Source organism: Carcharodon carcharias, chromosome 20 (genome assembly GCF_017639515.1).
Source record: "Carcharodon carcharias isolate sCarCar2 chromosome 20, sCarCar2.pri, whole genome shotgun sequence".
NCBI classification, from domain to species: Eukaryota; Metazoa; Chordata; class Chondrichthyes; order Lamniformes; family Lamnidae; genus Carcharodon; species Carcharodon carcharias.
The window spans coordinates 8,066,176-8,083,810 of record NC_054486.1 but is presented as its reverse complement, the minus strand read 5'-3'; the positions used below and the strand labels follow the sequence as shown (position 1 = coordinate 8,083,810).

At 41.2% G+C, this 17,635-nt stretch overlaps 1 protein-coding gene across 5 annotated transcripts in view; it reads right to left on the bottom strand.

The window, feature by feature from the left end:
* cdin1 (CDAN1 interacting nuclease 1) overlaps positions 1-16,641 on the bottom strand; it is a 136,332-nt gene extending 119,691 nt beyond the window's left edge. For 2 of the 5 annotated variants that reach the window (XM_041215234.1, XM_041215237.1), the window contains exon 1: positions 16,388-16,641. In XM_041215234.1, the coding sequence (XP_041071168.1) occupies positions 16,388-16,488 (101 nt within the window). In that variant the 5' untranslated portion in view covers positions 16,489-16,641. Of the gene's footprint in view, positions 1-12,148; positions 12,312-12,377; positions 12,662-12,947; positions 13,001-16,387 lie in introns of those variants that run through there. The other 3 variants (XM_041215239.1, XM_041215236.1, XM_041215235.1) reach the window with 3 other exon arrangements.
* Positions 16,642-17,635: the final 994 nt, after the last annotated feature.

Here is a 17,635-nt window from a genome sequence, read left to right as displayed (position 1 = left end):
TTTGTTAGACAAAGGCATATAAGGATAAGGAGCCAGGGCAAGTGGATGGAGCTAAGATATAGATCAGCCATGATTTTATTAAATGGCAGAAGAACCTTGAGGGGCTGAATGACCTACTGTTGTTCCGACATAATATGGAGAGAGTGATGTGAGTGAGGGTATTAGATATGGTTTTGATTCAAGCAATTTCTGTCAGAATGCCCCACTTCCTTGATGCATTATGACACAAGACGATTAGCAACTGTGACATAGATGTTGCAGGTTTTCAGAGAAATAGTTAATTAAAGGAAACTCCACACCCATTATTTCACACAGGCACTTAAGTAGTTATTGTGAGTAGAATTGCATTTCATTTCACTGCCCAATTTGTGCCTAAAAATGTTGAGCCCTCCTGAATTATCAGGCAGACATTTTAATCTACAGTGGAAAGTAAAACATCCAAATTGAAGCTGAAAACTGATCACTCTTTTACCGAGGAAAACAAATGTTTTATCCAGAATGTCTATGTGTCAACGGCAAAACAAAAATTTGATTTTTCTTATTAAACTCCTGCCCCAAATAAAGTAATAGACATTAATTATTTTGTTCCTGCCTTCAAACTGTCAGGCGCCAATTTAATACTCGGATACTGTTTGCCCTCATGTTTTTTTGAGTGGTCTGTAAATATCTTGCCACATAAACAAAAGTGTACAAAATATTTGCAAATAATTCTGAATACTTATTTACTGCAATTACCTATTGTGCATGAATTCATTTCTAGAAGTTAAATTTAAAATTGCAGAAGATTTCCACCCTAAAAGGAGGTTAATAGCAGCTTTCCTGTATTTAAAATCTGTTACATTGAAAACTCTTTGATTCACAAGCAATTTATTATGAAACCACCACTGGGCTATCTACATGGAGTAAATTATTGCTGAGAAAATGAGGCTCCTGCTGCTACTTTAAGTATGCATTTTGCATTTGGGTGCATTTAATGCAAATGACTGTGCTTAACTGTGCTCTTGAAGGGGAAATTATGGACAGATTCGGAGATGGCTCCAAAACATCACTGCAAATATGTAACTAACAAACATCATTTTATCATCTTGATCTCAATAAAGCTAGGATTTGAAACTATTTTCAACTTACATTATATTAAAAAAGCAACTCTGAAGATTGTTTTGTGGCAAGTTTACTCACCTAAAAAGACTAAAGTTAGAAATTTCCTTTTGTTCCCATTCAGATTCTACAAAGGAATACACACAGCTTACTTAAAGCATCATCTGGGTTTTTTGAGAACGCATTATACATTAAGACTATAATTTATGCTTAGTAAAATACTTACAGCTATCTTAAGTTGCAAGTGCCCCTCCAACTTTCTACCCTCTACCCATCAAAGCACAAATTCATAATACAATGTCTCTTCCCACACACTGACCACTTTGCAATTCACCCAACTGTCCATTCCTTATGCACGAGCTTAAACAAACTATTCAACCATAGATGGTACAGGGAGTGGAGTGAATCCCATCCAATATCCACGCACATGGATTTCCATGAAGAATAACTGAATAGCAGACAAGAAAGGAATGCCTCACTTTTTTTCCTTCCCTGATTTAGGAACAATGAAGATAAATGTGACACTCCCTAAAGTGACTAAGATGAACTAAAATCAGCACAGACAAGGACTCTCATTTGCCTGATCTTCAAGTTCCAAAGTAGGCGGGCTCACACAGGATATAAAATAAACCTTTGAAAGATTCACAGAAAAACACCAGAATCTACATCTACAGAACAGCTACATTTTTGCCCCCCTGGCCTACAAGTTGTGCTGTCTCAACCATTCCTGGCTAAATGCGTAATGGACCTAGGATGACAACTGGGTTCATAATTCATTGTAAATGTTATGGCATGGCAGGTGAGGTATGCCAGATGGACTAAATCCACAAGGGAAACTTAGACACGCTATCACAACAGTTTTGCAATTTGTATTTCTTACAAGATTTGTGCACTGAATTCAGAAGTAATGAGTCCAATAACACCTACAGAGATTTAAAAAATGAAATTAAAACATTTATTAACAAAAGAAAGGATTTTAAGCACATACATAAGATTACAGTTACTTAATACTGTATACTTTGTTACTTAATAACAAATCCCAGAATTCCTAATTAAATTGACTCACAACTATACCTCCACTTTAAGGCAACGGTCCAAAACAGCTTTTAAATGTAAGTAGCAAGCCAGCATGTTTACCACAATACCCACTCGACAATGAATTCCAAAGGTTTTTCTGCAACTTTAGTTGTTGGACACAGAAGACCTTCGCAAACATGGCTGGAGGCTTCCCCAAGGCTGTTTCACACACTCCTTTTAGTTCTTATATGGCCCCCCAACATCACCTTCTTTATGTATGTTTCTCTCTGTAAATTCTATGGTTCTATGTGTCTTTGTAAATTTACTTTTCCCATAATATAAAAATCTTTCATGTTGCCAATATGGTCAGTACCTTTTGGGAAAAATAAACATCATAACCTCGCCCTATTTATCTTGTTACTTGTAAACATCCTACCATCCCTTTGAAACCCAAACAACTCCTTCACTTACTAAAAATGCAAATTTTCTTCACACCCTACATGCTAAGGCGTCATCCATGTTTACTCATTAGCATTTAAATGCCTTTTACCCCCAACTTATTTCGATAATTTCAAGCTTGCAGTCCACCTGACTCAAATCATACAGACAGAACCATCTCCTCACACCCATAAACCTATTTCACAATAAACCAATTATATAATGAAAATTATTATAGTTTTGTGATATAAATGACAGTTTTGCTCGTTTCAAATCTGATTCCGGTTAAAGAAAAAAACTTGAGCTTAGTCACGTACAGGTGTGAAAAGTACAAGTTCAAGAATGCGAGTAAAAAATGAACTCCAGCTTTCTGCAACATACGAGTTATATTTTACCTGTATCATTTACATTGCTTCTAAATTGATGTATTTAATGTTTCACTTTTATTCCCAATGTTTAATATGAAGTGGTATTCAATTGGGAAATTAAGCGCATTAGTTACCTAACTACTATATTATTTAAAAAATAAATTTAGAATTACAGATAAATTAAAAATGCACGTTTACAAATAACATTACTGTGCTGTAAATTAAATCTGTGCAAATGGAGTATTTCTGCTTGAAAAAGGTTTTGTTATCCTCCGCACTCTGAATATACATTGCCTTTTTCTGCAGCAAGGAAAACAATGGCCTTTACAGCTAGCTGATCACCATATCAATGGCACATGCCACAACAGAAAAGCACTAGTTTATTTGATTGATCATGGTAGATAAACCCCAAATAACAGAGAAATTAACAAATGCTTGACATTTGCTCAACATCCATTATTCTGACACTACTTCAGAATTTCAAAGCCTGAAAGCATGCTTAATCAACATTCATATTCCCCAGTGAACCACAGGCACCATATTGTGCCCCGCCTAAGCACTGATGAAAACTGCATATTAGCCATTTCCAAAACGTTCTGGGACTGTACACAGAGCTCCTGCAATCTCTTGTTCTGTACTTTCTTTTAAACATTTCGAAGAGTAAAGCATCTGCCAGTTGGACTCTGGGGATGTATGTAAATTTGAACTGGATGCAGTTTTACAGGCAGGGTACCTTCAGATGAAACTTCATTCAAGGGGGCAGAAAAGGACTGAACAGGCCTCTCCCTGGACAGAAACCTGCGGGAATTTCTGCAACACCATTGGGAGATTTACCAAAGCTGACTACAGACAATCTCCAATTCAAATCTCCAGCATAGCAGTACCCTTGTCACTACTCTGAGTCCTAGCTGCACTCTTTCCATTCCAGTTTCTGTAGACACTAGACAGGACGGTGCAGCTAAGCAGGAGGTGCACAATTTGCATGCTGTCGAATTGTGAAAGGGTAACAGTGACAGCACTGTGTCGAATTCTTTTCCCTTTAGAACTTTTAACTCTGTAGGGTAGCATAGTTGACAGATGACACCCCAACATCTGTGTTACGTATACTGCACAGCTGAGGAACTTTGCTTTGTGTTGTATGTGCTGGCACATGACCTTACCTAGAATTATACAGCAGAGATAAATTTAAATTTCATAAGTCGTTCTACCAAAGTAGACAGAAGGTATTAAACCGGAAAAAAAATTCAAAGTTCACTTTTAATATCCTTATCTCTATAAATTGACTGTAAATTACTAAACATTACATCTGAACTTAATATTTTAAACATTAGATGCAAAGTATAAATTAATTACTGAGGAAAAAAAGTTTTACATCAAGAAGTGTTTTTTTCTAACATTACTAGAACAAGTAAAAGATGCATAATAAATTATTCTATAGATGATGGCTGACAAAATTAGTTTAAACTAATTAGAAGCCAAGTACTAAAATTAACCTCAAAGTGCATTATTCATCTAAAATGAACTTTCAAATTCATCATTGGTAAACTGTAGCAAGATGTCAAATATATCAATTTATAAGGAAAATAACTAGTTTCTCTTGACAAGGTTTCAAGGGTCAATGGTAATTTTTCAGCTATTTAAATGTCAGTAAATGATATAAAAGTTTTACCTCAACAGAATAAAACTCAGTGCGAAGGCAATTACAGAAAGATATTTTAGATATTCAAATTATTGCTTACATGATCCAATAGCACTAGCACTGTGCAGGCCTTAAACAGTTTATTACCAATCCTTAATTTGCACCCAATCAGCCTTATTTCTACTACCCAAAAATTATATTGTTTAAATTACCTATGGCAATATTTGGGATCACAGAGCTTTTATTGTATTCAATACATAAATGTAAAATGATATTTCTATCCTGATGCTGCTGGACTGCATTTCTGTTACAGTGCTATTCTGCTAACTGTATTTCCTTGCATAAAACACAAGGGGAAACTGTAGTTAGTGTATAGAAACAGAATTTTCTTCATTAAATCTACTCAAGCAGATATTAAAGATGCATTTAATATACTGTGAATGGTCGGTGGCCACCACCAACTGTGACAGACCAGTTACTGATGAGCTGCCGCTGGACGTCCTTCTCAGCATGAATCTGTGTCTTAGTCTGCTGAAGGACAGTGATAGCTTCCCATGTGAGCAGCTCTATTCATCTCTGAAGTATTTACTAAATCACAAGCCCCTGTGCAGAAACCAAGCAGCTCAACGCATGCTAACAAATGATGGATGGCCTAGTCAATCCGTTATGTCTTGAAGCGTGATTTCCTGCCATTCCTATCACAAAACCCCCAGAGTATAGCATACTGATCGGACATAGAAAATATATTTTGCAGGCACTGTAAAGAGTGGCAGGAGTTCTTCCCATCAGGGCCTTAAAACTGTATTAGTTTTTGTGTGGTTCCTGAAACCTGATAAAGTAATAAAAACAAACTATGCCGAGATGTGCACAAGACATTAATTATATGCAGATATTGAACCTCATCAGTAAAAAAAAAAAAGGATAAAGAATAATGCTGCTACAAGCAAGAATACTCTTTTGGCTAACTTCATAAAAACATCAGGTACAATTTATAATATTTGCTCCATGAATGATACAAAAATCAGCTCAGTTAAGAGCAATACTTAATAGAGAAAAACTCTATATGCAGGCCACTAATATAAAGTTAATATAATTTAATAAGGCCTCAATTTATTAAGATTGGCCTTAAAATACTTGCAAAATTCATCCTACACAGAGACACTCCTCCCATTCAACTATAAAAAACAGGTGTCTGATAATAGAGACATCCAGAATTTAGAATTTTAGCAGGGATTCTTGTAGTGCCAACATTTCATTACAAATAGGGCTTTTTCTCCAGAAGGAGCTGTCCAAAAAAGGGATTTTATAAATATTCCATTGTTTATCGTTTCCAAGAGTTGTTATTGAAAAAAAACTAACCTTACTATTTTCTAGTTATAAAGAGAATAACTGAATCCAAAAAATTGAAATAGAAGCATAAATTGTCAGAAATGACAGGGCATTGATCAGTGTCTGAAAAAGGAGGACATCTACACTTTAGTGTGTTCTTTCCAAAACTTTATTCTATTTGCCTCCTTTGGGATTCTGACCTGCAATGTACTTTCAGCATGTTTTGTATCCATTTCCCATTACCTTTCAGTAAAAAGGAACCTTTTCTCTCCATTATAACAATATATTTTTTTACTTTACTGAAACTATGTAATATTTCTAAGTATTTCCAGGCAATAACTATCTCCAATCAGAGGGAATCTAACCAACTCCCCATGACATTCATTGGCATTACAATCTCTCAACATCCTGTGCCGGGGTGGGTGCGCAGGCGGACGCGGTTCTTACAACTGACCTGGATGAGTGCAGCTCCAATAATATTCAAGATGCTCACCACCATCCAGGACAAAGCAGCCCGTTTGACTGGCACCCCATCCGCCACCTTAAACATTCACTTTCTCCATCACCAACGCACAGTGGCAGCAGTGTGTACCATCTACAAGATGGACCATACTAAGGCTCCTTCGACAGCACCTTCCAAACTCACAACCTATACCACAGAGAAGGACGAGGGTAGCAGACGTATGGGAACATCACCACCTGCAAGTTCCCCTCCAAGCTACATATCATCCTCACTTGGATGTATATCGCCGTTCCTTCACTGTTGCTGGGTCAAAACCCTGGAAGTCCTTTTCTAACAGCACGGTGGGAGTACCTACACCACATGGACTGCAGCGGTTCAAGAAGGCAGCTCACCACCACCTTCTCAAGGGCAACTAGGGATGTGCAATAAATGCTGGCTTTGCTAACCATGCCTAGCCCATGAAAGAATAAATAATTTCCTTCAAATATCCTGTGTTAACACTGATTACCATGTAAAGGTGAGAAACAGTATTTCCAACTGGAAAGCCTTGTTAAGAATACAACTACATGCATTTTCCCATAATGTAGGTTAACCAAAATGGAGTGCAGAATTTCTGGACAGCACTTGAAATGGAATTGCTAAGGTTCCGCTGTATTCAGTGGCTCCCAAGAAGTGAACTAGAATGTAGCGGACAGGGCTGAGAAATTATTAAGCCAGGAAAAATGTGAGAAAAGAGGTTCAAACCAAGAAAGCAGTAGAAAGGTGGTCCAAGCCAAACACTTCTGAAACAAAAATATGTTGGTGTTTCAAAACAACAGAAAAAAAATGGCATGAATAGAAGGACGTGAGTTCTGTTAACGTGAAGCACATCCACTGCAGGCATGAGCCACCACTAAAAAATAACAAAGCATGCAAGGGACTTGATGACCAATCATGAAAAGTGCACAAGTGAGGTAACCACACACAAGGCAAATAAGGTTTTTTTTTTAAAGTATTGTCAACTCAATGAAGTACACAATTATGAGCACTTTAATTAGGATATATAAAGCTTTGGTTCATTCTTACTTGCAGTACTGCTTCTAGTTTTATCTGGCAAAATCTGATAATGGAGATTCAGGTTCTCTAAAAGTCATAGATGAGGCCAGTAGGAATAATGCCTAAAATTAGAGGTCTTGGTTATAAAGGAATTGCAGAGCCACTCTGAGGTTCTTAAAATTATGAAAGTTTTAGCTACAGTAGACCTTAAGATATTCAAAACAGATATTGTTATGAGACTGGAAGGTCTACCTAGAAAATATATAGATGAAAAGCCAGGTTAGATAGAAACTTGACCTCCTGCAGTAGATTACCAGTAGATGTGGCTAAGTGCACATATGATACATTCTTTTAAGAGGAAGCTTGACAGGTTTCTGACAAAGAAGGAAATTGGAATGTTAGTTAATTTTGGCTAATGATGTGTAATACACTATGGAAACCTAGAGCACAAAACGAGGGGCATTCAGCCCATCACGCTTAAGCCAGATCTTTGAAAAAGCAGCCAAATTTAGCTCCACCACCCAACCTTTTACCATGATCCTGCAAATGAGTCTTATTCAAGAACATGTCTAATTGCAGTTTGAAAGTTGCTATAGTATCTGACTCAGCTTCCCTTTCAGGTAATGTGTTTCAGATTTTAATCCTATACGTGAAGACATTTCCCATTGCCCCCCTGGTCATTTGTGAATTATTTTAAATCTATGATCTCTTCTTACCAATCCAGTTGCCAGTGGAAATAGTTTCTCCTTACTCGCCTTATCAAAACCCCTCATAATTTTGAAAACTGCAAATAGATTTTCCCTTTAATCATCTCTACTCTAAAGAAAATAATCTCAATTTGTCCAATCTCTCCACACAACTGTCCTCCTTCATCCCTGGTATCATCCTGGTAAACCTTTTCCACATCCTCTATATGGCCTTGACATCCTTCCTAAAGTGTGTGCCCAAACCTGTAAAGCTGAGACCTAACAGGGATTTGCAAAGGTTTTGATATGACTTTGTGTTCAATGCCCCAGTTTATAAAGCTAAATGTCTTATGCATTTTCTTTATCACCTTCTCAACTTGCCCTTCCACCTTCAAAGATATGTGAAATTGCACCCCTAGGTCCGTCTGTTCTTATACTTAAGAGTTACCTTGAATGTCTGTGGAGCAGGGAATTTTAATTCTTCCTGAAGCAGGACACAGCTTCAAGAACTTAAGAATTAGGATGAGATTGCCATTTAGCCCTTTGATCTGCTATGTCATTCATTAAGATCATGGCTGATCTACTACCTCAACTCCACATTCCTGCACTATCCCCATATCCCTTGATATCCTTCAGTATCAATCTTTTATCTTGAATATACTCAATGACTGAGCATCCACAACCCTCTGGAGTAGAAAATTCGAAAGATTCACAACCTTTTTAGTGAATAAATTTATCCTCACCTCACCCCTAAATGACCAACCCCTTATTCTGACAATGTAGCCCTTAGTTCTAAGCTCTCCAGCCAGGTGAAGCATCCTCCCAGCATCTAACCTTTCAAGCCCATTAAGAATTTTATATTTCAAAATGGTCACCTCTCTTTCTTCTAAATGCTTGAGAACATTGTCCTTATCTACTCCATTTCCCTTTATAGGATCATCCCCTCTTCCCAGGGGTTAATCTGGTCAATTTTTGTTGCACTCTCTCTAAGGCAACTATGTCCTTCCTTAGGTAAGGAGACCAAAACCTTATACACTACTCCAGGATTGGCCTCACCAAGGCCCTACATATTTGCAGTAATACTTCTTTTCTCTTACATTCCTATCCCTTTGTAATAAACATACCATTTGTTTCCCTGATTATTTGCCGTGTCTGCATGTTAACTTTCTGTCATACATGCCCAAGTTACCCAGACCCTCTGAATACCAACATTTACCAGACTCTCAATATTTAAAAAAAAATTCTGCTTTTCTATTTTTCCTACCAAAGTGGATAACTTCACACTTCTCCATATTATATTTGATAATGCCATGCTCTTCTCCACTCACTTAACCTATCCATATCCCTTTGAAACCTCTGTGTCCTCCTCACAGCCTAGTTTTGCACTGTGAGCACATCTGGATAGGTTACACACAGCCCTTATAAATCATAGATATAGATTATAAATAGCTGAGACCCAAGCACTAATCCTTGCAATACCCCACTAGTTACAGCCTACTCATCTGAAAATGATCCATTTATTCCTGCTCTGTTTTCTGTCCAGTAACCAATCCTCAATTCATACTAATATATTTCCCCCAATTGCATGAGCCCAAATTTTATGTAAAATAACCTCTTGTGTGGCACCTTATGGAATGCTTTTTGAAAACCCAAATACACTGGATCCCTGGTTCCCAGTTATTCACCCTGCTTGTTACTTCAAAAGAACTCTACAGGATTTGACAAATTCTCTTTGTATATCTGTGTTGACTCTGCCCAGCTGTTGAGTCCCAAATAATGGATTCTAGCAATTTCCCGCCTACTAGCCTCAAGTTCTCTCCCCCTTTTCTTGAATATCAGAGTTCAATTTGCTACCTTCAAACCCATGGGGAAGGTTTCAGGGTCTAGGGAATTGTGGAAGATCAAAGTTAATGCATCCTGTATCACTGTAGCCAGCTCTTCAAAAACTGTAGGGTGCAAGCCATGAAATCCAGGGGATTTGCCAGCTTTTCATCCCAATAATTACTCCAGGACTATTTCTTTACTAATTTCTCCAAGTTCCTCAATCCTACTGGACCCTCGGCTGCCCACTATTAAGCTAATGTTCTGATGAAGTGCCTTGGGATGTTTCATTATGTTAAAGGTGCCATATAAGTTGTTGTTGCTCTTGTTGGCCAATGTCACATGTTGCCAACAGCATACTAGATAGAAGTATGGAAAGACTAGCAGGCAAAGCCAATCAACCCCCCAATTATTGGGCCACAAGGTGACACAAATGGGTCCTCTTCTGTACAATCTTTCTAATCAATGTTCTAAAAGTGCTCAACTGACCTTACCAAACAAAGCAGAGACTTCATTATGTTGCACTGTCACTGGAGTGTTCCATTGGGCAACAGTGTGCGTAGCCTTGTGCAAGGTGGTATGTTTCAGTTTACATTATTTTGGGAATCAACTTCTCTTAAGCCAGCACAAAGAACAAAAGAGTTGGAAAAGACCGTATCCTATGCATCCTCACTCAACAACATAAAAAGACTTCAAGTGCAGCTATTTTCATAACATTGTAGTACAAGGTAACTGCACCTGATAAAAGCCTTTCATCAGATCTATATTCTGTAACATCAGAAAGTTGCTCTCTTTGCTAATTTCCAGTGAAAACACATCACTGGAGTCAATTAGCAAACAGCAGTGAAAACATTTTGCAATTAATGCCTCTTCGGCCTGTTTGTTTTTTTCTAAAATCCAAGGATGCAATTTACATCGGAAGTACGATAGCCTAAATATCAATTAGTTTTGAATTTTCTTTTTATGTTATGAACAGTAGAGAAATCTCAACTTTGGTTTAAAATCAAGTTAGAAACGAGTCACATCACAGTTACAAACAGTTATTCAACCGCTTAGAGAAGTTCCATTGAAATTAATGCAGCACTTCCACAAGCTGCTTCCAATAAATCCAGCAATGTGTTAAAAAACAATAATTAAAACATTGGCTGGTTAAATATCAGAGGAGGGAATGCAAAGTCCAAATCTCCACAGTCCTATAAAATTACAAACTGCTGTCCCTCAAGCTGTTAGTAGGCTGCTTGATTGTCCATCATTCAGTGAACCCAGTTGACAGAAAATGATCTTTTCAGGAGACCCTTACAGGGTACATGCATTGAGCTCACCATATCTGTCCAAACAATGTTACGTAGCATCTTGAGTGGAAAAAGTGAATTAGGGATCAATTAGAAGAGGGAGGAGTTTGCTTAGAAGCAATTTACAAAGAAATTTTGGCAGTGAGGTGCCACACACATGCACACAAAGAGAATGGGGTGTCTACAGATCAGAGGCAAGAGAATAGAAATTAAACATGTGGGGGCCAGCTTCACTTCACTGGCACAGTAAACTGCACTCAATGTAAGTGGCCTACGTAATGAACTGGAGATTAAAACAGATGGGTGAATATTTAGCATAAAAAATTCTGAAACAATTATTCCGAAGGTTTGAACAAATTTCTATAACTTAAACAATTAAATCCAACTGAACAGCTATTATGAAGTATTAAAGGATACATGCGAAATCCTGAATTTCTGCTTTTTCCCTTTCAGTTTTCAATTAATTAATTCTAATCATTTGGTTAGATTTTGCATTAACACTAGAGTCATTTATTCTGACAGTAAGTATTGATCAGTAAGGGAGCCAATGGGGAAAAACTCAGTTGTCATGGAGCAGTAATAAAGACAGATCATTGAAAGGGGAGCAGTAGCAGGACACTCAGCCCATCGAAACCACTCCAGCAATCAATAAGATCATGGTTGATCTGATTGTGGTCTTAACCCCACTTTCCTATCTGCCCCCATGACCCTCAACTCCTCGTAGATCAGAAATCTATCTAATTCAGCCTTGAGTATATTCAATGATCCAGCCTCCACTGTTCTCTGAGGAAGAGAATTCCAAAGACTAACCACCCTCTGAGGAGAAATTCCTCCTCAACATCTTCTTCACTTTCAGCTTCTCCCATTTTATTTGGGGTCGCCGCAATGCTGGCTGATCACCCTTTTCCATCTCTTCTTGTCACCCATTCCTCTTCCAATCCGGTTAAGTTCAAATCTCTCACCACCGCATCTTTCCATCTGGTTTTCCTCTTCTCCTTCTTCCTGACAGTCCCATCTCCACGACTTGCCTCACCAGATTTCCTCTCTCTCTCTCTCCACAACTTCTCCATTGAATTGCTAATTGTGCTGTTTTGTCTCCAACGTCTGATGGTTGTTTTGGTTTTCACTGACGACATGTACTTTCTGCAATGTGGGCTAACACATTAATGCAGTACTAAGGGAATGCTGTACCTGAAGTGCTGTCTTTCAGATGAGAGGTTAAACAGAGATCAGCCCTTTCAATTGGATGTAAAAAAAATCCCAATGTACTATTTCAAAGAAAAGCAGGTGGTCCTCCTCAAGCAACATCACAAAAACACATCATCTGGTCACTAGAAGCTTGCAGGACGACAGGGTTAGAGCTGGGAAATGGGACAGACTGGACTGCTCAATAGAAAGCTGGCACAAACTCAATGGGCCAGATGGCCTCCTTCTGTGCCATTATGACTGGAAACATTCAGCAGGACAGGCAGCATCTGCAGAGAGAGAGAAACAGAATTAACATTTCAGGTCTGAGAGTTCAGATGAAAGTCACTGACCTGAAAGGTTAACTTGGTTTCTCTCTCCACAGATGCTAGCAGACCAAAGAATATTTTCAGAATTTTCTGCTTCTATATCAGATTTTCTGAATTGGCAGTATTTTGCTTTTGACTATGACTCTTACTGTTTATGGGATCTTGCTGTACAGTCACTACAACGAAGACTACATTACTTCACTAATACAAAGCAATATACTGCGGAATTCTACCTTGAGTAACTCACCTCTGGACTCCACAAAGCCTGTCAACCATCTACAAGACAGGAGTGTGATGGAATACTTGCCACTTGCCTGATGAGCACAGCTCCAAGAAAACTCAAGAAGCTGACACCATCCAGGACAAAGCAGCCCGGTTGATTGGCACCCCATTCACCACCTTAAACATTCACTGTCTCCACCACTGACGCACAGTGGCAGCAGTGTGTATCGTCGACAAGATGCACTGCAGCAACTCATCTAGGCTCCTTCGACAGCACCTTCGGAACCCGTGACCTCTACCACCTAGAACGACAAGTGGAGCAGATGAATGGGTACGCCACCACCTGTAAGTTCCACTCCAAGCCACACACCATCAGTCTTGGAACTAAAAATAGAAAATGCTGCAAAAACTCAGCAGGTCTGACAGTATTTGTGGAGAGAGGAACAGGATTAACATTTGCGTGTTCAATTTAACTCTAATTTGGAACTGAAGAAGTTCGCATGAAGAGTCGCATTGGACTCGAAACGTTATCTCTCTTTACCTCTCCACAGATGCTGCCAGACCTGCTATACTTTTCCAACACTTTGTTTTCATTTCAGATCTCCAGCATTAGAAATATTTTGCTTTTACTGCCTTGGAACTGTATCACTGTTCCTTCACTGTTGCAGGGTCAAAATCTTGGAACTCCCTCCAGGACAGCACCATTGGTGTGCCTTCACATGGACAACAGCAGTTCAAGAAGGAGGCTCATTACCAACTTCTCAAAGGCAATTAGGGAAGTGCAATAAATGCAGATCTTGTTAGCAATGCTCACATTTCATGAGAAAAAAAAACTTGTGAGTTTATGAAATGAATTCATAGATTCCACTTACTGCAAATAAAAAGCTGTGTTAGCAGCATTTTCTGTTTTGGTCTGGTTGCTTGAGCACCCTGCTCCACCCTCACCACCCTGCCAACCCCACCAAAAGATTTTGCTCCCTCTCTCTCTACCATCAGACCCTCAGTCTCTCTCTCCCTGCCGACCCAAGTGTCTCAATCACTCCAAGCTCAGTACACGCCCCCTATCCCAATCTCTCTATGCTTCTCTGTCTCCTACCTATCCCAGTTTCTCAATCTCCTTATCTGTCTATCCTAGACTCCTTCTCACTCTCACACTATTCCATCATTTCTAACTCTCTTCCTCTCAATTCCAATCTCTTCTCTCTTGCACTCTATCCAAGTTTCTCTCTCCCCCCACTCTATCTGAGTCCCTCTACGTCCCAGCCACCTTGATCCCTCCGTCCCAGACTCAGTCTCTCTCTATCCCTCTCACTTTAGCCTAGTTCCTTGCTCTCTCCTCAAGCAGTCTCTCACCTCCTCTCAAGCCTAGTCTCTCTGTCTCTCTCTCTCTCTCTCCCCCTTTCTAGCCCAGTCTCTCTCTCCCTCCCATGCTCTCTATCCCATGCTATCATCTCCCTCCCTATCCCAATCTCTCCCTCTGTCCATTCCTCGCCCTCCCCCTCCCCAGGCCGGTCTCGCCCTCCCCCTCCCCAGGTCGGTCTCGCCCTCCCCTCTGCGCCAGTCTCTCTTGCTGCTTCTCTGTTGCAGTCTCACCCTCTTTCAATGACCCAGTCTCTCTCTCCCTCTGTCCCCGTCCCACTCCCTCCGTCACACTCCCTCTCCCTCCGGCCGCGTCACACTTCCTCTCCCTCCGGGCCCCGTCACACTCCCTCCGGGCCCCGTCACACTCCCTCACACTCCATTTCTGTGCTAGTCCCTCTCTGCCTCTCGCCCCCTCTGTGCCTGTCCCAGTCTCTCTCTCTCTATCCGTCTCTCTCTATCCCTCCCTCTCTCTCTCTATCACTCCCCCTCTCTCTCTCTATCACTCCCCCTCTCTCTCTCTATCCCTCCCCCCCTCACTCCATCTATCCCTCTCCCTCACTCCATCTATCCCTCTCCCTCACTCCATCTATCCCTCTCCCTCACTCCATCTATCCCTCTCCCTCACTCCATCTATCCCTCTCCCTCACTCCATCTATCCCTCTCCCTCACTCCATCTATCCCTCTCCCTCACTCCATCTATCCCTCTCCCTCACTCCATCTATCCCTCTCCCTCACTCCATCTATCCCTCTCCCTCACTCCATCTATCCCTCTCCCTCACTCCATCTATCCCTCTCCCTCACTCCATCTATCCCTCTCCCTCACTCCATCTATCCCTCTCCCTCACTCCATCTATCCCTCTCCCTCACTCCATCTATCCCTCTCCCTCACTCCATCTATCCCTCTCCCTCACTCCATCTATCCCTCTCCCTCACTCCATCTATCCCTCTCCCTCACTCCATCTATCCCTCTCCCTCACTCCATCTATCCCTCTCCCTCACTCCATCTATCCCTCTCCCTCACTCCATCTATCCCTCTCCCTCACTCCATCTATCCCTCTCCCTCACTCCATCTATCCCTCTCCCTCACTCCATCTATCCCTCTCCCTCACTCCATCTATCCCTCTCCCTCACTCCATCTATCCCTCTCCCTCACTCCATCTATCCCTCTCCCTCACTCCATCTATCCCTCTCCCTCACTCCATCTATCCCTCTCCCTCACTCCATCTATCCCTCTCCCTCACTCCATCTATCCCTCTCCCTCACTCCATCTATCCCTCTCCCTCACTCCATCTATCCCTCTCCCTCACTCCATCTATCCCTCTCCCTCACTCCATCTATCCCTCTCCCTCACTCCATCTATCCCTCTCCCTCACTCCATCTATCCCTCTCCCTCACTCCATCTATCCCTCTCCCTCACTCCATCTATCCCTCTCCCTCACTCCATCTATCCCTCTCCCTCACTCCATCTATCCCTCTCCCTCACTCCATCTATCCCTCTCCCTCACTCCATCTATCCCTCTCCCTCACTCCATCTATCCCTCTCCCTCACTCCATCTATCCCTCTCCCTCACTCCATCTATCCCTCTCCCTCACTCCATCTATCCCTCTCCCTCACTCCATCTATCCCTCTCCCTCACTCCATCTATCCCTCTCCCTCACTCCATCTATCCCTCTCCCTCACTCCATCTCTCTCCCTCACTCCATCTCTCTCCCTCACTCCATCTCTCTCCCTCACTCCATCTCTCTCCCTCACTCCATCTCTCTCCCTCACTCCATCTCTCTCCCTCACTCCATCTCTCTCCCTCACTCCATCTCTCTCCCTCACTCCATCTCTCTCCCTCACTCCATCTCTCTCTCTACCCCTCTCTCCCTCTCTCTCCATCCCTCTCTCTCTCTATCCCTATCTCTCTATCCCTCTCTCTCTCTATCCCTCTCTCTCTCTATCCCTCTCTCTCTCTCTATCCCTCTCTCTCTCTCTCTCCCTCTCTCTCCATCCCTCTCTCTCTCTATCCCTCTCTCTCTCTCTCTCCCTCTCTCTCCATCCCTCTCTCTCTCTATCCCTCCCTCTCTATCCCACTCTGTGTCCCAGTCTCTCTCTCCTACCTGGGGAATTGCTCCTTCAGCAGTCTCAGGCCCTCTCTGTTGGGCCTCAGTTTCTCCAAGTAGCGGCTGATCCGATTGTACTGGGCCCGGTTCAGGGTCATCCCGGGATCAGTCCCCGGCGAGGGGGGGGGAGGTGTGGTAAGATTCACTCTCCGAGAGAATAAACACGTCGGTAAATAACGAAAGATAAATATCCGGCTGCGAACGGCCTTTCCCGCCGAGACAACCAAACCAGCAACCGAACAACAGCAACCGGCCTGCTGATTGGCTGATGGAGCAGCGCTCACTCGGAAACAGGAGGGAGGAACGACCTGATTGGATAATATTCCAGGGGCGGGGTTAGTGCGAAATGCTTAGTGGGATCGAGAGAGAGAGAGAGAGAGAGAGAGTGAGAGAGAAAGACTTTGATGGATGGACAGAGAGAGAAAGAGAGAGAGAGAGAGAGAAAGACTTTGATAGATGGATAGATAGATAGAGATAGAAAGAAAGTCTTTGATTGATGGATAGATAGAGAGAGAGAATGACTTTGATGGATGGATAGAGAGAGAAAGAGAGAGAGAAAGATTTTGATGGATGGATGGATAAAGAGAGAAAGAGAGAGAGAGAAAGACTTTGATGGATGGATAGATAGAGAGAAAGAAAGACTTTGATGGATGGATAGAGAGAGAGAAAGAGAGAGAGAAAGACTTTGATAGATAGAGAGAGAGAGAAAGAGAGAGAGAGAAAGACTTTGATAGATAGAGAGAGAAAGACTTTGATGGATGGACAGATAGAGAGAGAGAAAGAGAGAGAGAAAGACTTTGATGGATGGATAGATAGAGAGAGAAAGAAAGACTTTGATGGATGGATAGATAGAGAGAGAGAAAGACAGAGAGAGAGAGAGACTTTGATGGATGGTTAGATAGAGAGAGAGAGAGTGAAAGAGAGAGAGAGGCTTTGATAGATATCGAGAGAGAAAGAGAGAGAGAGAAATACCTCGATAGATAGATAGAGAAAGAGAGACAGAAAGACTTTGTTGGATGGATAGATAGAGAGAGAAAGAGAGAGAGAAAGACTTTGATGGATGGATAGAGAGAGAGATAAAGAGAAAGACTTTGATAGATGGACAGAGAGAGAGAGAGAAAGGGAGAAAGACTTTGATGGATGGGTAGAGAGAGAGAAAAAGAGAGAGAGAAAGAATTTGACGGAAGCATAGAGAGAGAAAGAGAGAGAGAGAAAGACTTTGATGGATGGATAGATAGAGAGAGA